This window comes from Mobula birostris, chromosome 13, assembly GCF_030028105.1.
Source record: "Mobula birostris isolate sMobBir1 chromosome 13, sMobBir1.hap1, whole genome shotgun sequence".
In the NCBI taxonomy this organism is placed as follows: domain Eukaryota; kingdom Metazoa; phylum Chordata; class Chondrichthyes; order Myliobatiformes; family Myliobatidae; genus Mobula; species Mobula birostris.
In genome coordinates this window covers 27,998,290-28,018,641 of record NC_092382.1, presented here as the reverse complement: position 1 = coordinate 28,018,641, position 20,352 = coordinate 27,998,290, and the positions used below count along the sequence as shown (strand labels likewise).

The window sequence follows — 20,352 nt, the reverse complement described above, 5'->3', positions numbered from 1 at the left end:
TCCTCCTTTAGACTCATCTTCTAAAGAATGGGATAGATTCGGTATTAAACGATTTCAGGATTTGTTTAATGGAGGGAATCTCTCTTCTTTTGTGCAACTTCCAACGAAATTTAACCTTTCCGACACTCACTTTTTTCGATACAGATTAGAGATTTTTAAGGTCTCAATTACTTACATTTCTTACAAGTCCAGATAAGAATATATTAGATACAATTTTTAATTTGAAACCCTTTGATAACAGTTCAATATCTTACATTTATGGTCTACTGTCGGGACTGAAAATGGCCTCCTTAGATAAAATTAAAGGAGACTGGGAAAAGGATTTACAGGTTTTCATATCTGATGAGAGCTGGAAGATTATTTTAAAATTGATTAATTCTCCATCATTATGTGCTCATCATTCTTTATTACAATTCAAAGTGACACAGAGAGCTCGTATGTCTAAAGATGAGCACTCTGATTTCTACGTAGATATTTCCCCTTACTGTGATAGATGAGGTAATGGAGTGGCCACACTAATTCATATTGTCCTGGTCATGTCTGAACCTTGAAAAATTCTGGAAAGATGTATTTCAAACACTTTCTGCACTTTTGAATGTCAGCTTTAAGCCCAATCCTTTGACTGCCATGGTTGGTTTTGTTGAGGACAGTGCTACAAAATTGAAGCCATCTAATTTGCGGGTATTGGCCTTTATGTCTCTTATGGCCAGGAGGACGATCTTGCTCAAGTGGAAGGAGGCCGCCCCGCCCATTCATGTTCAATGGCGAGCTGACGTTATGTTGTGCCTTAATCTAGAGAAGATTCGTTGTTCGATTTCTGATACAAAACATGATTTTTTAATGTTATGGGGACCCTTTCTGAATAATCGTCACAATCTTTGAACAGTTATTAAAGTATGGATCTGTGCCATTATTATTATTATTATTATATCATATGGTAAGGTATTTTTCTATTTTCTTCTGTTTTTTCTTTTACCAACCAGCTCATTTTCGGAGTGAGGATAGATTTTTTTAAATAAAATACAATTTTTTTTCTGTTTCATTTCATAATTCAATCTTTTTTTTATACATGATGGCTTTGGAATATGGGACACTATGATCATATTACTCTGATTTAAATGTAATGTAATTTGTATTATTTACTTATATCCTTATGATTTTTGTATTTGTATTCGTGTAATTTATATAATACCAATAAAAATATTGAAAAAGGAAGAATATACCAGAAGAAGGAAGCATGAGGGGCTCATGAGAAATATAGGGTAGTCAGGAAGGAGCTTAAGAAAGGACTGAGGAGAGCTTGAAGAGGGCATGAGAAGGCCTTGTCACGTAGGATTAAGGAGAACCCTAAGGTGTTCCATGCGTATGTGAAGAAGAGAAGGATAACAAGAATGAAGGTGGGGCCGCTAAAGGATAAAGAGGTCAACACATGCCTGGAGGCGGAGGAGGTTGGGGAGGCCCTAAATGAATACTTTGCTTCAGTATTCACAAGTGAAAAGGATCTTGATCAGGACAATTTCGAAATAGAACAGGCCTGTGTGCTGGACAATGTGGAGATTGAGGAAGAAGAAGTGTTGGACCTTCTTAAAAACATCAAGATTGATAAATCCCCAGGGCCGGACATGATATACCCAGGTTGCTGTGGGAAGTGAGAGAAGAGATCGCTGGAGCAGTAGCTATGATCTTTGAATCCTCTTTGGCTGCAGGGGAGTTGCCGAAGGATTGGAGAATGGCAAATGTAGTTCCCTTGTTTAAAAAAGGTAATAGGGAGAATCCTGGGAACTATAGACTGGTGAGTCTTACGTCGGTGGTCTGCAAACTATTGGAAAGGATTCTCAAGGATCGGATCTACGAGCACTTGGAGAAGTACAGTCTACTCAAGGATAGTCAACATAGCTTTGTGAAGGGAAGGTCATGCCTCACAAGCCTAATTGAGTTTTTTCAAGAGGTAACAAAATAAATTGTTGAGGGTAGGGCGGTAGATGTGGTCTACATGGATCCGAGCAAGGCATTTGACAAGGTCCCTCACGGGAGACTCATCAAGAAAGTCAAGAGGCATTGGATCAGTGGAACCTTGGCTGTTTGGTTAAAAAAATGGCTTACAGGAAGAAAGCAGAGGGTAGTAGTGGAAGGAAAGTATTCTGCCTGGAGGTCGGTGACAAGTGGAGTGATGCAGGGATCTGTCCTGGGACCCCTGCTATTTGTGATTTTATTAAATGACCTGGACGAAGTGGTGGAAGGATGGGTGAGTAAGTTTGCGGATGATATTAAGATTGGAGAAGTTGTGGATGGAGCTGTAGGTTGTCGAAGGTTACAAGAGGATATAGGCAGGATGCAGGGTTGGGCAGAAAAATGGCAGATGGAGTCCAATCCGAATAAGTGTGAGGTGATGCATTTTGGAAGGACAAACCAGAAGGCTGAATACAGTGTTAATCGTCGGTTACTTAAGAGTGTGGATGAACAAAGGGGCCTTGGGGTTCAAATCCATACATCCCTCAAGGTCGCTGCACAGGTTGATAGGGTAGTTAAGAAGGCCTATGGGATGCTAGGCTTCACTAACAGGGGGATTGAGTTCAAGAGTAGAGAGGCCATGTTGTAACTCCACAGATCTCTGGTGAGACCACACTTAGAGTATTGTGTTCAATGATGGTCACAATACTCAAAGAAGGAGAGAAGGGAAAGTGGGAGAGAGAGAGGGGGAGAGAAGGGAAAGTGGGAGAGAGAGAGGGGGAGAGAGAGAGAGAGAGAGAGAGAGAGACAGAGAGAAAACAGGCTGAGTGGTGGTAGTGAAAGTGAGGGAGGGAGAAACTGAGTTACAGAAATAAGAGGCTGTTGGAGTGTTAGCGAGACAGACTGGGGAGAGATGGGAGGGACGTAGCGGAGGCGAGAAACAAGAAGGGAGAGAGACGGTGGCGACAACCAGTGAGGGGAGAGAATGGCGGGAAATGAGATGGACGTGGGAGAGAACGATGGAGGAGAGAGATTGGAGAGAATAGGGATGGAGAAATAAACCAGGATAGAAACCAGGGATTGAGACGGGGGAGATAAACGAGGAAAGGGATGGGCTCTTTGACATTTCTGCTGATCAGTGAGAAGGAAACGGACAGAGATCGAAAAGGGCTGCTCATTTTAAATGGAGACGTATGGAAGTTGCTGAATTCTAAATCTTCCATGTAAATTCCTTCAGGATCAGTGAAGTGTCTATGTATCTGAGAGTAGGCGGGTGGTTGGGTACATTGAGGTGGAGATAGAGGGGGATGGGAACAGACGCATAGATCAGACACGGCCGTGTTGAATAAACATAATATCATAAGACTTCCTCCTCCTCTCTCTTCTGAATTGATTTCCCTGTAGTCTGAGGGTGTACCCCCAGTCCTGGGCTCTGCATTATGGGAAACGTCCTCTCCACATCCTCTCTATCTTGGCTTCTCAGTATTCAGGAAACCGCGCCCCCCCCCCCCCCCCATTATTCTAAACTCCAGTGGGAACAGGCAAAGAGACACCAAACACCATGAGCTGTGGTCTTGTTAATCAGCGTCAGGTGCAACACCTTGTTCAAGACCATCTGAAAATCCAAACAAACAACACCCACTGCCTTTCTCATTTCACCAAAGAATTCCAACAGATTCGTCTGAGAAGATTTCTCCTGAGGAAAACCATGCTGGCTTTGGCCGTACACGGGAGGATTTAAAAGAACGGTCATGGAACAGAATCACTGCGGACCGGTTTCATATTGACAATACCCGGGGGTGGGGGAGGTGGGTAGGGTTGCCAATGGACAAGAGTTGAGCCAAATACGTTGTTTACAGAGACTACAATGACCATGAAGCCTTGCGCGGGCACCAGTGTGCATGCGTGTACCTGCCGATTTCTTCTAGAAATCGTTTTTGGCGATTCTGTTCGGGGTGGGGGGAAGGGAGGTGTTAATCACGACCGGAATATAGATGATAAGTGGCTAATACACTCAATTTCGTTTCTAAAAGGGTATCTAACAAATTTAATATTAAACACACAGCGCATATTTTCCTTGCATGAATATAGCCACAAGTCAATTGCTGTATCAGGGAAGGACAGGGGAGCTTGAAGTAAGTGTTGAATGAACTTCCAGTAGAAGTGGTAGAGGCAGGTTCGATATAATTTAGAGAAAAATTAGATCGGTGTATGGACAGGAAATGAATGGTCTAGGTCGGTGTTCCATGGTCGGTGGGACTAGGTGAGAATAGTATTCAGCATGGACTAGAAGGGCAGAGATAGCCTGTTTCCATGCTGTACTTGTTATAGGGTTATATAAGTATGTCAATAGCATCATGACATTTTAAGTAACGTTTGGATATTAAATACACAGCACATATTTTCCCCATATGAACATATAAATCATTGCAACACACCAATATTGCTGAATCAGTGGGAGCCCTGGGCTTGTTTCCCTGCAACCAGATGGTCCCATCGAGGGGTGATGGGACACAGCGATACTTGAACGGGGTTCCTTATGTCCAGTCCATTACGCAATTTGGTTTTCGTTGCATTCATTGCAGAGATATGTTGGAAATGGGAGCAACATTTTCAGTGCTTTCGTGGCTTTCTCAGGATATTCAGCCTTGACTTTGATCCAGAATGCCAGCAGAGATGTTATGTCAAAAATACTTTGCAGCCCATCATCATTTGCAAGCTTGAGGAGTTGATCTCCTTCCCGCGCTGACATGGATGACGCGCAGGTAATGACCTCACGTGCGTTCAAGCTCAACAGTGCGTGACAGGGAATGAGGAAAGGTGCAGCTGACTCATATCGCCAAATCCTATCATTTCCTCGCGGCCCGGTAGCGCATACTTTGTGGCCCGGTGGTTGGGGACCGCTGCTCGACTGCACACTAGGTGTGTTATAAATTTACTAAGTACCAGAGACGGAGTTTAAAATAGAACTGACTGATTTGTCTCAGGTCCAGAATATTAAAACTCCAGTCCCATTAAAGGTGAATATGCAGCAGAAGAACCTCCTCCCATGCCCAGTGACCAGGGTGCAGAACTGGGTGGGGTGAGCAGCAGCAATAATTGCAGAGTTCAGCACCGACAGTCACTCTCGAAATAGCATTCAGCAACAGTGATGGACAAATATCCAGCATGCAGCTTATTGAAACTTTCTCCCCAGTGTGAATCGCATAGGGTGTCATAAGGATAGATAACTGAATGAATCCTTTACCACATTCACAGCCGGTGAACAGCCTTTCCCGAGTGTGAACTCAATGATGCACACTTGGTTGATTTGGCTGAGAGAATCTCTTCCCACAGTCCAAGCAGCTGATCAGCCTCTACCCAGTGTGAACTGACTGGTGTCTCTGTAGTTGACTTGACCAAGTGAATCCCTTCCCACATACTGAGCAGGAGAACGGCCTCTCCCCAGTGTGAACTCGCTGATGTACCTTCAGGTGAGATGACTGAGTGAATCCCTTCCCGCAATTTGAGCAGGTGAACGGCCTCTCTCCGGTGTGAACTCGCTGATGTGCCTTCAGGTGGGATGAGCAAGTGAATCTCTTTCCACAGTCTGAGCAAGTGAACGGCCGCTCCCCAGTGTGAACTGACCAGTGTGCTTGAAGGTGGGATAACTGGATGAATCTTTTCCCACAGTCTGAGCAGGTGAACGGCTTCTCTCCAGTGTGAATTCGCTGATGTTCCTTCAGTTTAGATGAGCAAGTGAATCCCTTCCCACAGTCCGCGCAGGTGAACGGCCACTCCCCAGTGTGAACTGACCAGTGTGCTTGTAGGTAGGATGACCGAGTGAATCCCTTCCCGCAGTCTGAGCAGGTGAACGGCCTCTCTCCAGTGTGAACACTCTGATGTACCTTCAGTTTAGATGACTGAGTGAATCCCTTCCCACACACTGAGCAGGTGAACGGCCTCTCCCCAGTGTGAACTGAATTGTGTAGCAGTAGTTGGGATGACCGAGTGAATCCCTTCCCACAGTCCGAGCAGCTGAACGGCCACTCCCCAGTGTGAACTGACCAGTGTGCTTGTAGGTAGGATAACCGAGTGAATCCCTTCCCGCAGTCTGAGCAGGTGAACGGCCTCTCTCCAGTGTGAACACTCTGATGTACCTTCAGTTTAGATGACTGAGTGAATCCCTTCCCACACACTGAGCAGGTGAACGGCCTCTCCCCAGTGTGAACTGAATTGTGTAGCAGTAGTTGGGATGACCGAGTGAATCCCTTCCCACAGTCCGAGCAGGTGAACGGCCTCTCCCCAGTGTGAATTCGCTGATGTACCTTCAGTTTAGATGAGCAAGTGAATTCTTTTCCACAGTCTGAGCAGGTGAACGGCCTCTCCCCAGTGTGAACTGACTTGTGTACCAGTAGTTCAGATGACTGAGCAAATCCCTTCCCGCAGTCTGAGCAGGTGAATAGCTTCTCCCCGGTGTGAAGTCGCTGATGTACCTTCAGTTGGGATGAGCAAGTGAATCTCTTTCCACAGTCTGAGCAAGTGAACGGCCGCTCCCCAGTGTGAACTGACTTGTGTGCTTGCAGGTGGGATAACTGGATGAATCCTTTCCCACAGTCTGAGCAGGTGAACGGCCTCTCTCCAGTGTGAATTCGCTGATGTTCCTTCAGTTTAGATGAGCAAGTGAATCCCTTCCCACAGTCTGAGCAGGTGAACGGCCTCTCCCCAGTGTGAACTCGCTGATGTACCTTCAGGTGAGATGACTGAGTGAATCCCTTCCCGCAATTTGAGCAGGTGAACGGCCTCTCTCCAGTGTGAACTCGCTGATGTGCCTTCAGGTGGGATGAGTAAGTGAATCTCTTTCCACAGTCTGAGCAAGTGAACGGCCGCTCCCCAGTGTGAACTGACTTGTGTGCTTGCAGGTGGGATAACTGGATGAATCCTTTCCCACAGTCTGAGCAGGTGAACGGCCTCTCTCCAGTGTGAATTCGCTGATGTTCCTTCAGTTTAGATGAGCAAGTGAATCCCTTCCCACAGTCCGTGCAGGTGAACGGCCACTCCCCAGTGTGAACTGACCAGTGTGCTTGTAGGTAGGATGACCGAATGAATCCCTTCCCGCAGTCTGAGCAGGTGAATAGCTTCTCCCCGGTGTGAAGTCGCTGGTGTACCTTCAGTATAGATGAGCAAGTGAATCCCTTCCCACAGACTGAGCAGGTGAACGGCCTCTCTCCAGTGTGAACTCGCTGATGTATGTTCAGTTGAGATGAGCAAGTGAATCCCTTCCCACAGACTGAGCAGGTGAACGGCCTCTCTCCAGTGTGAACTCGCCAATGTACCTTCAGTTTAGATGAGCAAGTGAATCCCTTCCCACAGTCTGAGCAGGTGAATGGCATCTCCCCGGTGTGAACTCGCTGATGTATCTTCAGTTTAGATGAGTAAGTGAATCCCTTCCCACAGTCCGAGCAGGTGAACGGCCACTCCCCGGTGTGAACTCGTTGGTGAGCCATTAGGCCAGATGACCAAGTGAATCCTTTACCACAAGTTCAGCGGATGACCAGCCTCTGCTCAGTATGAACTGACTCATGTGTCCAAAGGTGGGTAGACCGACTGAGTCCCTTCTCACACACAGAACAGGTGAATTCGCTGATGCACCTTCAGTTGAAATGACCAAGTGAATCCATTCCCACTGCCTGAGCAGATGAACGGCCTCTCCCCATATGTAAAATGACGGGCATGCCAGTCGGTCAGATGACAATCCCTCCCCACAGTCTGAGCAGGAAGGATGATCGAGTGAATCCCTTGCTCCTCTTCTTAAGTATCTGGACAGAGACAGCAAAACTGGCGTGTTGTGTTCGAGATTCACGTAGACAAATTCCTTGCCATTTTTAACCTGTAAAAAGATTTACAAAATCCATCAATAGGTGTAGGACAACATTTCAGATGAGATTACTTGAGTTATCAAGGTGTGATCTGGCATCTCACTGTTACAGTGAAGTTCAACCCAAGTTGGAGAGAGAAATCATCTTCTAACTGGGCACAGTGCTGGTATCTGGAGTGACCATCAAATTCTCTGATGCTCTTCCTGTCTCTGTAAGAATGGGGCATTTCTGCCATCTCCAACCAGTGACCTGGCTCAGTTTGACTCTCTCCATTGGTATTATTCCCTGTTCTCATTGAGCTGCATGGGTTCCTGGCCCCACAGTAACTGAAACACTCACACACAAATAGCCGGCAGTGCATTCCACGCACCCACCACTCTCTGTGTAAAAAAACCTACCCCTGACATCTTCTCAGTATCAATTTCCAAGCACCTTAAAGCGATACCCCCTCGTGTCCACACGATTAATGCCCCTCATCATCTTGTGCACCTAAAAAAGGCTCTAAACATCAACAAGGAAATTATACATTGCTCTGAGGATTTGCCAGAAGTACTGTATACAAAATTATGAGGGTATAGATAGGGTAAATGCAAGCAGCTGTTTCCACTGAGGTTGGGGGGGTGACAACCCGAGGTCATGGGTAAGTGGGGAAGGTGAAAATTTAATGGGAACATTTGGAAAAGCTCTTTACTGAAATGGTTGTGAAAGTGTGGAATGAGATGCCAGAACAAGTAGCGAATATGAGCTCGGTTTCACTATTTAAAGGAAGTTTGGATGGGAGCCTGGATGGTAGGGGTAAGGAGGGCGATGGTCCCGGTGCAAGTGGTCGTATAAGACAGCTTAAATATTTTCTTCAGCATTGACTAGATGGGCCAAATAACCTGTATCTGTACTGAACTTCTCCATGTTACTATGACAGAGAAGCTGGACAAACTTGGTTGGAAGGGAAAAGGTAGGAGTGACAATGGAGCAGCAATGGCTGGAGCTTCTGGGAGCAATTTGGGAGCTGAGTGATCGATACATCCCAAAGAAGTTGAAGCATCGGAAAGACAGGAGGACACAACTGTGGATGAAATGAGAAGCCAAAGCCAACATAAAAGCCAAAGAGAGGGCAAACAAAAGAGCAAAAACTATTGGGAAGCTTTTAGAAACCAACAGAAGACAACTAAAAAAATGTCAGATGAGCTCAGGGCGTGGAATTATGATATTGTAGTCATTAATGAGTCTTGGTTGCACCCAACAGTCTGAGGCATTTGGAGGAATAAAATGTCCGGGGCCTCAATATCTTTTGAAAACCAAGGTACCCTGCATCAGCCATCTTTCAGCTTTTATTCTGGCAGGCACATACAAACTTGACACCCTCAAAATTTCACTTCTGAATGCCTCCCACTTACCAAGTACTCCTTTGCCAGAAAACAGCCTGTCCCAAACCACACTTGTCAGATCCTTTCTGATACCATCAAAATTGACCTTTCTCCAATTTAGAATCTCAACCCATGGCCCAGACCTCTCTTTTTCCATATTTACTTTGAATCTCATGGCATTATGATCACTATTTTCTGTCACCAGCCCTGGAATATTTCCGAACAGGTTATTGCACACTTCTACATCCGAAATTCTACGTACTGATTAAGGGCACATTTGACAACCTCTACCCCATCTAGGCCTTTTACAGTATGGGAGTCCAGGTCAATATATGGAAAGTTAAAAGCACTTACTGGATCAACCTTTGTTTCTTGGCATGGTTTGTGATCTCTCTACAAATTTGTTCCTCTAAATCCTTCAGACTGTTGGGTGCAACCAAGTCCCAATAATGGCTACAATATCATAATTCCCTGTCCTGAGCTCATCTGGATTTCCTACGATACTTCTTGCATTGTGATATACACAGCTCAGCACATCATCACACCATGCTCAACCATTTGATTGCTGACTCTATCTGAGGTCTGAACAACATCTGACTGGTGTCAAGAAAACAACCTCTCGCTCATTGTCACAAAAACAAAGGAGCTGATTGTGGATGACAGGAGGAATGGAGACAGGCTAACCCCTATTGACACCAATGGATCTGGGGTTGGGAGGGTGAACAGCTTTAAGTTCCTCAGCATAAACATCACCAAGAATATCACTTGGCCTGTACATACTGGCTGTGTTGAGAAAAAAGCACAAAAACACCTCTTTCACCTCAGACGGTTAAAGAAGTTTGGGATGGGGCCCCAAATCCTAAGGACTTTCTACTGGAACACAACTGCGAGCATCCTGATTGGCTGCATCACTGCCTGATATGGCAACCGTACTTCCCTTAATCGCGGGAACCGTACTTCCGTTAATTGCAGGAACCTGCAGAGACTGGTGCGGACAGCCCAGCACATCTGTCGATGTGAACTTCCCACTATTCAGGACATTTACAGAGACATCTGTGTAAAAAGGGCCCAAAGGATATTGGAGACCCAATTCACCACAACCACAAACTGTTCCTGCTGCTACCATCCAGGAAACGTACCACAGCAAAAGGACCAACAGGCTTCCGGACATCATCTTCTACCAGGCCATCAGACTGATCAACTCATGCTGATACAATTGCACTTGTATGTTATTCTGACTGTCCTATGAACAAATTATTTGTTATAAGGTACTATAAATTACATATTGCACATTTACATGTAGACGTAACGTAAAGATTTCTACTCCTCATGTATATGAAGGATGTATGTAATAAAGTCAATTCAATTGATTTCACCCTCTCCACTATCTGTTCTGTCATTCTGGCTCCCATTCCTCCTACAACTTATTTTAACCATATCACCCCATTCCCCCCACACTAGCAAGCCTTACCACTAGGATATTAGACCCCTCTTGTTCTGTTCCCCTAACTAACGAATCCCCTATCATCCCTTTGATTTTCCCCTGTCAGTAATCCTCCTCCCCCAACAGTTTCTAAAGCGGTCCACCTGTTGTTGTGTGGGATAGCAACAAAAGTACTCTGCAATGGCTATTTAACCTCATTCCCCTTCCCGACTCGCACCCAGTTTCCTGTGTCCTGCACCTTGGCTGTAACTCACCTCCCTTCATGTCATATTTATCACCCCCTCCAACTCCTGGATGATCTGGAATTCATCCATTTCAAGTTACAGCTCCTTAAAGTGCAGGGTTACAAGCTGCAGCTGGATGTACATCTTGTAGGTGAGGGCATCAGGGACACTGGAGGTCTCCCCACCTTCCCACCAATGTCCCCTCTAATTTGTCATGACCAGTGTGCACATCAATCTTGTACCGTATATTTTTTACCCAGTAACAACATGTGCATAGTGAATTTTATATAGAGAGGTATTCATTTGAACAGCTAGCAAATCACTGTCTATAAGAACTTTGATCTCCTCTGGGTTTGTTTAAGTTCATCTGCACTCTCACGCAACCCATGTAGCAGGCCTGTAACAGATAACGAAGGATTTTCTCATCAGAGCTTTTGCACATTATCCATATATGGCTTGCTTGCTAAATTATGCTTTAAAAAGTCAGATTTCCAAGTATCACTCCACTTCTTCCCAATTGTAAATTCTCCAGCAACTTTTGCATCACCACAATACACACAGGTGACACCGGTTTCTACATTGCACATAAATATTTCCCCTGAACCCTCCGAGGAATTGAGCATATATAAAAAACCTATGGGGTACGTAACAGCATACTCTAGGGGAAGAGATGGGGAAATACATATGCCAACTAACCAAAATTTTCCAAGCATTACATTCACAGGTACGACAGGCTTGCAAGGAAGGGAACTACCCCGCAGAGAGGAGTGACTATCCCACCATAGAACCTGGGGATTTTGTCCTGATGAAGAACTGGGATTGAGGGAATCTCAGACCTCGGTGGAGAGGACCACATCAGGAGTTACTGACCACTCCCACGGCTGTGAAACTGAAGGGGCAATCTCGGTGGATACATTGAACAGACACCAAATTTGTTACTGACGGAACTGAGTAGAAGGACTCTCTCGGACAAAAGGAAAATGTATTGGCTGATAGTGGTGTTTGTGTTCATGTCTTTGAGAGGGCTCACCCCAGCATCCGGGGGCCCCCATGTTAACATCTTTCTGTCTCTCTGTCACACCTATGCCAAACAGGTAGAACTGGGGCCTGCTGGGTTTGTACTGAAATTCCCCAGCATAGTGAAACTATGATTCCAATGTCAGTAATCCCGCTCAACCAGAGTGAGGAACTCTTAGCCTGGGCTTTCTCAAATAACACCCGGGGAAGAGAGGTGAGGAACTGTGGTCTAGTCAGAGATGACTGTGGCTGTCAGTGTTTTGAGGGATGCTATCTCAGGCCCCCACCAAACAGAAGTTCCTATACTGGGAAACATGCATCCTGGCCATACTTGCAGGTGGCCAGCAGCAGAGAAGAATAACTAAGACTGAACAATTTTGGATGATCACTTTTCTCTCCTATGAAGTAGCCAGGAATACACGAGAGATAATCAATTTGGCTACAGCACTTGAGGAGCTGGCCACAATACTGCAGGGGCCCTGACAGAAACACAGGCCCAAGTAACAGAAATATCCACTGAAATGACTGCAATCCGGCACACAGTCCTACAGAATTGTATAGCTTCAGATTTTATCCCAGCTGAGAAAGGGTGAACCTGTGCTATTATTGACACAGAATGCTACACCTATATCCCTGATGAGTCTACTAACATTACATCCCTCTCCGAGCACACTGCCGAGGAGACTGCAGCATTAAGAAAGTTGGACAGGATTTACATGGGGTCACCAAAGGGTCAAAATGATGGTCTTCGAAGGCCTGTTCACTCATATGTGGAGCATGATATTGCATTATGGCCTAATAGTTCTACATGTCATTGTTATAATTACTGTTGTACGCTGTTATTACCCACTGATATGTCAATGCTGTACTCGGTTGCTTTCTCTGTGAAAAATTACTGCTTTGTTGATCATGTAATGATCAAAAGGAGGGAATGATAAAGTATATAAAAGGGTTAACACGTTGTTAAACGATAGCAGCCTGTTTTTCTGAAAGAAACTGCTGATGGTCAACAGATGTGCTGAGCCACGCTGAGCCATATTTCTTCTTGAGGGTATCTAGCTAGGGTTTCAGGATGCTTATCTCCTTGTGCACTCATGCACAGAGATAGGACAGATTCAGTCTGTTCTGTGTGTGTAAGCCATTATGACTATTTTGTAATTTGTCTTTAGCAAATAACTTTGACTCCAGCCTGTCTTGTGTGGGGGGTATCTGGACGGATATATCTGTGGTGTAAGGGAAATTGTTAGTCAGTTAGTGGATTGGGCAGGAACAGTCATGGACTGTTCCTGTTTGAGCGAATAACTGAATAGCCCCGGGTGCTTGGAATAAAGAGTTTGTACTTATACGATCTCTGAGTGACTTTATCCGGATTCGACTTCCACAGACTGGGAGTGGTTTTAAAGGGCTGGGCTGCTGGAAGCACATTACCAGACCTGGAGTGATTGCAACTGGGTCTGACAGAGGCATAACTGGCTCTTCTGGGAACATTCAGTCTCACCCCAACTATTTCCTACCATCCTTTGTACAAGTATGCAACGTCTAAAAGACCAGTGTTTGAGTAAATGAGACTCACCAAACTTTCCCCTGACTGAATCACTGGATTCTCCGAGTCAGATGGGTCCTCTCCAGCTGATGCTCTCAACCCTCGGGCTGATTCTCTTGTTGCTGTTCCCTGATCTTCAGTAGTGGTTTGCTTCCAGTTGGGGTTTTTCTTCCAATAAATCTCTCACCGCAGGTCTAACTTTAACGTGAAAGATAATGAAGCACAATAACAATAAAAAGGAGAAAAAAACATTTCTGTTTAATGTTACTAAGAACAAAACTCACTAAAATTTAAACATTGAAGGCAGATATAATGATCTCAGTGAACAATCTATTATTGTCCTTCACACGTCACAAAACGATGTGGGATAAGAACAACCCATCATTCAGTCATGGTAAGACATAAGACACAGGAACAGAATTAAGTGATTCGATCCATCTGGTCTGCCTCACCACTCAACCATAGCTGAATTTTATTCCAACACCATATTCCTGCCTTCCTCCTGTAACCCCGAAGTTACTTAGCAATCATGAATATATTAATCTCTGTCAAAAATATACCCGAATGGCAGCCTCAACCAAAATCTGTGGCAACAAATCCTACAGATCGGACATCCTTCGGCCAAAACATTTTTCTCATGTCAGTTTTAAAGGGAAGCATCTTTATTCTGAGACTGTGCTGTCACATCACAGACTCTCCGTCTAATGGAAACATCCTCTCCATGTCCACTGTATCCAGGCTTTTCAGCTTTCAAGAGGTTTACTTGACCATACATCCCTCCACCACCCCAACTGTCCCTCTGAACTACATCCAGCACAGGCCCAGAACCATGAAATTCTCCTCATACATAATGCCGATCATTCCTCAGATTATTCTTGTAAATCTTGTTTGCAACAACTGTACAAACACATTTCCAGGAATAATAGACAAATTGGTACCAGGATAATTTAGGGGGAAATGTTGTGCTTTCTTTACTGTTTTACTGTTACATACCTTGTGGGCATCTTGTGACTGTCTTATGACCATGAAGTAATGGAGTATCTTGTGAGCATGATGTAATTGCGTTGTGATGGTGGGGTCAAGTAATTTTCCTGCCAGTGTGAGGTCATGTGATGACCTGTTCCAACAGGTATACATGGGGAAACCCCTGTTGTTACGGAGTTAGTTCATCAGTTTTGGTTCGTCAGTTAGTTTTGCTGCGTAATCATCTCATGACGTAGTTTTGTTTCAAAGCAAAGTTTTACTCTCTATTTTAAGGTAAAACCGTTGTTCTGGCAGTTTCGCCAATCGCTGCCAGGTTTTGTTTGTTTACCTTTGCAGTCTAGTGTCGGAGAGTGAAGACCTTTACCAAACTACAGGAACCTGAAGGATTGAGTAAAGGTTGTGTCATTTGGCGGTTTCATAAAAGATCGACCTTATTGAATCTTCGTTCAGAATTAGTGATCTGCATCTGAGATAACCCCTGCAAGCTTGGGAAAGGTTTGTGCAGTGTTCAGCATCCAGAAAAAGGTCAGTTCCTTTAATCCGTTTTATTTCCTTTGACATGAATCCTTTGGACAGAATCAGCAGTAACGTCACATCTTTGAAGAAATCCGTTTCCAGAGAAGTCTCTCCTTATTGACTGCGTAAATCACTTGGACTTTCAAATTTACCACTTTAAGACTGTGTTTGAATTTACCTCTTTAAGAACTGTTCCAGAGTTTGGCTGTTTGTTAAATTGCCATATAGCAGTTAACTTCCGGTTAAGTTAGTCGTTAGTTTACTTTTCACTATTGTTGAGCAGAGTTTAATAAATATTTCAGTTTGTTTGTTAAAACCTGACTCAATTCTATATTCATAGTTGCCGACCACATAACACTACAATCACAAAACAAGCCATTTCCGTTTCCAAGTGAAACCAGGTTTATTTCAGGAAATATAAACCAGTCCAGGGTGAACGTAATAAAAGGAAACTGGAATTACCAGAAACACTCAGCAGGTAAGGAATAGCTGTGGGGACAGGAACACACTTTACAATTCAGGTTAATAATGTTTCATCAGAATGACTTCAAACATTTTCAGTTTTTAGTGCCAATCTCCAGCAACTTGAGATTCTGTCTGATTTCCACTGAGTGACAGACAGGGGGGATTTCCAAACACAGTTTGAACACCAAACTCATGGGTCTATTTCTACTGCTGTAAACACAGAATAGTCCATTTACTCATAGCCTCTCCTCAGATTAGCAGTCATTGCTTCCAAAGGAACTCCAGAAATAAACATCTGATCCCAGACCAGAAATACTCGCTCAACACCTCATAAACCCAAGCAGCTCGATCCCCGGGTCCATTTTACCTGGAGCAAAAACTGTGATACCCCAGGATTCAACCTCACACAGCTGAACCTGCCACTCACTGACCCTGAAAATCTCACACATCACCCCCGCAACTCAGACTGGGTAGTGCATTCTGGGATTTCCACACAACCAATGTCCAGCTGCTCGAAATTTCTGCTTCATTGCAGAAGGACGACCATCCTGCCCCATCTGTAGAAGCACTAACCAAAGGCAAAACCGAAACAGCGACAGTTCCATATGCCTGGAATGTAGATCACAGGACTCTCCCAGTACTCTTTGCTGACAGGAAAATGCTGCAGTGTGTCAGCCAGTCACAGTTCAAAAACCAGCATCTCCACACCAATGCACAACACAACTAGTACCTGATGACCCTCTGGCATTCCAGCTAACAAAAACTGATTCTGGAAATAACTCAGCAAGGCCAAAGGTGCAAAAGAACACTTCACAATAACAAGGGTTAGAAGAAAAATTGCTGATATACAACATTGAGGAGGTGGGACACAGGGTGACCGAGGTTGACCCAGATGGTTGATGTATATCGCTGAAGCGGGACAGTGGGGTGGGGTTAGGAGACTGGACAGAGGTTGAACAAGATGGGCAGGGATGAGCACATGGAACCAGGTGGGAGAAGGGATCAAAGACAATCATTGATGGTCCTCCAGCAAGACACAGATACTGAATTAATAGTACATACTACTGTATAAAAGATCCTAAAATGACAAAGTTAGAACAAACAACAAGAAATTTGCCATATATACTTTGACCCTCACCAAATTTTTATCAACACACCACAGAAAGTTTCTCATCCGGACACTTCACATGTTTCCATGGTAACTGCTCCGCCCGTGACTGTGATGAACTCCAGAGACCTTTGGATACAGATCAGCACATCATAGAAACTATTCTGCCCCCTAGACTTCCCAGTCCCTCGGTAAAGCAGGCAGTGAAATCAAAGATCCCCACAACCTGGGACGTTCTCCTTTCTCACCCACCCCAATCGGGGAGAAGTCTACAGCCGAAAGCTGAGGGACAAATGCGAGGGGCCTCAGGAAGCGAGGCGAGTTGGGGGAAGTTAACGCGACTCAGTGGCCAACATTAGATTTCCCCAACACAACGTAGAGGAAACGTAGAACATAGAATTGTACAGCACATTACAGGCCCTTCGGCCCACAATGTTGTGCCGACCCTCAAACCCTGCCTCCCATATAACCCCCCACCTTAAATTCCTCCATATACCTGTCTAGTACCCTCTTAAACTTCACTGGTGTATCTGCCTCCACCACTGACTCAGGCAGTGCATTCCACGCACCAACCACTCTCTGAGTAAAAAACCTTCATCTAATATCCCCCTTGAACTTCCCACCCGTTACCTTAAAGCCATGTCCTCTTGTATTGAGCAGTGGTGCCCTGGCTATCCACTCTACCTATTCCTCTTATTATCTTCTACACCTCTATCATGTCTCCTTTCATCCTCCTTCTTTCCAAAGAGTAAAGCCCTAGCTCCCTTAATATCCGATCATAATCCATACTCTCTAAACCAGGCAGCATCATGGTAAATCTCCTCTGTACCCTTTCCAACGCTTCCACATCCTTCCTATAGTGAGGTGACCAGAACCGGACACAATACTCCAAGTGTGGCCTAACCAGAGTTTTACAGAGCTGCATCATTACATTGCGATTCTTAAACTCTATCCCTTGACTTATGAAAGCTAACATCCCATAAGCTTTCTTAACTACCCTATCCACCTGTGAGGCAACTTTCAGGGATCTGTGGACATGTACCCCCAGATCTCTCTGCTCCTCCACACTACCAAGTATCCTGCCATTTACTTTGTACTCTGCCTTGGAGTTTGTCCTTCCAAAGTGTACCACCTCACACTTCTCCGGGTTGAACTCCATCTGCCACTTCTCAGCCCACTTCTGCATCCTATCAATGTCTCTCTGCAATCTTTGACAATCCTCTACACTATCTACAACACCACCAACCTTTGTGTTACCGGCAAACTTGCCAACCCACCCTTCTACCCCCACACCCATGTCATTAATAAAAATCATGAAAAGTAGAGATCCCTGAACAGATCCTTGTGGGACACCACTAGACACAATCCTCCAATCTGAATGTACTCCCTCCACCACGACCCTCTGCCTTCTGCAGGCAAGCCAATTCTGCATCCACCTGGCCAAACTTCCCTGCATCCCATGCCTTCTAACCTTCTGAATAAGCCTACCGTGTGGAACCTTGTCAAATGCCTTACTAAAATCCATGTAGATCACATCCACTGCACTACCCTCATCTATATGCCTTGACACCTCCTCAAAGAACTCTATCAGGCTTGTTAGACACGATCTGCACTTCACAAAGCCATGCTGACTGTCCCTGATCAGACCATGATTCTTGAAATGCCCAGGGATCCTATCTCTAAGAATCTTTTCCAACAGCTTTCCCACCACAGATTTAAGGCTGACTGGTCTATAATTACCCGGACTATCCCTACTACCTTTTTTGAACAATGGGACAACATCCGCCTCCCTTCAATCCACCGGTACCATTCCTGTGGACAACGAGGACATAAAGATCCTAGCCAGAGGCTCAGCAATCTCTTCCCTCACCTCGTGCAGCAGCCTGGGAAATATTCTGTCAGGCCCCAGGGACTTACCCATCCTAATGTATTCTAACAACTCCAACACTTCCTCTCCCTTAATATCAACATGCTCCAGAACATCAACCTCACTCATATTGTCCTCACCATCATCAAGTTCCCTCTCATTGGTGAATACCGAAGAGAAGTATTCATTGAGGACCTCACTCACTTCCACAGCCTCCAGGCACATCTTCCCACCTTTATCTCTAATCGGTCCTACCTTCACTCCTGACATCCTTTTGTTCTTCACATAATTGAAGAATGCCTTGGGGTTTTCCTTTACCCTACTCGCCAAGGCGTTCTCAGGCCCCCTTCTTGCTCTTCTCAGCCCCTTCTTAAGCTCCTTTCTTGCTTCCCTATATTCCTCAATAGACCCATCTGATCCTTGCTTCCCAAACCTCATGTATGCTGCCTTCTTCCACCTGACTAGATTTTCCACCTCACTTGTCACCCATGGTTCCTTCACCCTACCATTCTTTATCTTCCTCACCAGGACAGATTTATTCCTAACATCCTGCAAGAGATCTCTAAACATCGACCACATGTCCATAGTACATTTCTCTGCAAAAACATCACCCCAATTCACACCCACAGGTGTGAGCTTTATAGCCTCATAACTTGCCCTTCCCCAATTAAAAATTTTCCTGTCCTCTCTGATGGTATCCTTTTCCATGATAATGCTAAAGGCCAGGGAGCGGTGGTCACTGTCCCCTAGATGCTCATCCACTGGGAGATCTGTGACCTGACCCGGTTCATTACCTAGTACTAGATCTAGTATGGCATTCCCCCTAGTCGGCCTGTCCACATACTGTGACAGGAATCCGTCCTGGACATACTTAACAAACTCTGCCCCATCTGAACCCTTGGAACTAATCAGGTGCCAATCAATATTGGGGAAGTTAACGTCACCCATGATAACAACCCTGTTATTTTTGCACCTTTCCAGAATCTGCCCCTCAATCTGCTCCTCTGCATCTCTGCTGCTACCAGGGGTCCCGGAGAATCGCCACCCATCGGGGAGTGTGAGCACACACCACGTGATCTTGCGTCACAAAGCGGAGGGCGGGGCTAAATAGCCTCACGTGACCAGTTGGCGGGACTTCCATTTCAATTCTGCGGAAATAGACAGCCTGCGCTCCTGGTTTGGGTCGTTCAATGCAGATTAAGTGAAGTCGACACGTTTCTGACGAGCCCAGATAACTGGGTACTAAATGAGTAATTGGCCCGCCGTTCGGGGCTGGCGGCCAACATCAGATCTCCCCGCTCGGGATCGGTCTCAGTACTCACCGATGGGAAAGTGATATCTTCGGCCCGCAGACAGTGATCCCGACCCCCGGCTCCCCGACCTGGGAGGCGATCGTCCCTTCCCGATCCCGCAGACAACTCGCTTCAGCACTGAGCGGAAAGGCAAAGACCGTCCATCTGGCGACAGTGAGCATGCGCGGAGAGATTATTGCGTCATCCGGAGGGCGGGGCCTCGGGAAAAGACGCGCTGCTGCTGCCCGTCTGCGGTTAAATGGGCGGGGCGAACAGGATCACGTGACCGGTGGGGTCCCACAACCCAGGGAGAGACTCCAGCGACCCGCCCGTCACTCTGTGTTATGTACCGGCAGCGATAGACCACAAACTCAGTCTGTATTAGTATAAACTACTATCTGTATTAGTATAGAGACAATTAAACAAACTACTCTTCTAAACAGAAGTTAACAGTGTTATGCGTTTGTGGCTGCAAAAATGTCAAGTTTAGGAACAGTTCTGAAAGTTTCAAGATGGCAAGTTTCAGTTTTCCACGGAATGGGGAAACTTGTAAATCCACATTAAAATGCAACGAGGAAGTAATCATAAAGAATTTCACAGGTTCCGCGCTGGGAAAACGAAATACAAATCACAGAAGATTTTCAGTCGTCGAGCCGTATTCCAAAATCCACGAAAGTGACAGTGACAGGAATATGCTTTAGAACAAGTGGTCGCTGCACA

General features: G+C 45.4%; 1 protein-coding gene across 1 annotated transcript in view; it reads right to left on the bottom strand.

The window, feature by feature from the left end:
* LOC140207864 (uncharacterized) overlaps window positions 1–19,801 on the bottom strand; it is a 54,006-nt gene extending 34,205 nt beyond the window's left edge. The window contains 3 exon segments of the mRNA XM_072276411.1: window positions 5,331–7,819; window positions 13,431–13,598; window positions 19,663–19,801. Coding sequence (XP_072132512.1) covers window positions 5,331–7,436 — 2,106 coding nt within the window. The 5' untranslated portion in view covers window positions 7,437–7,819; window positions 13,431–13,598; window positions 19,663–19,801.
* Between the last annotated feature and the right edge of the window lie 551 nt (window positions 19,802–20,352).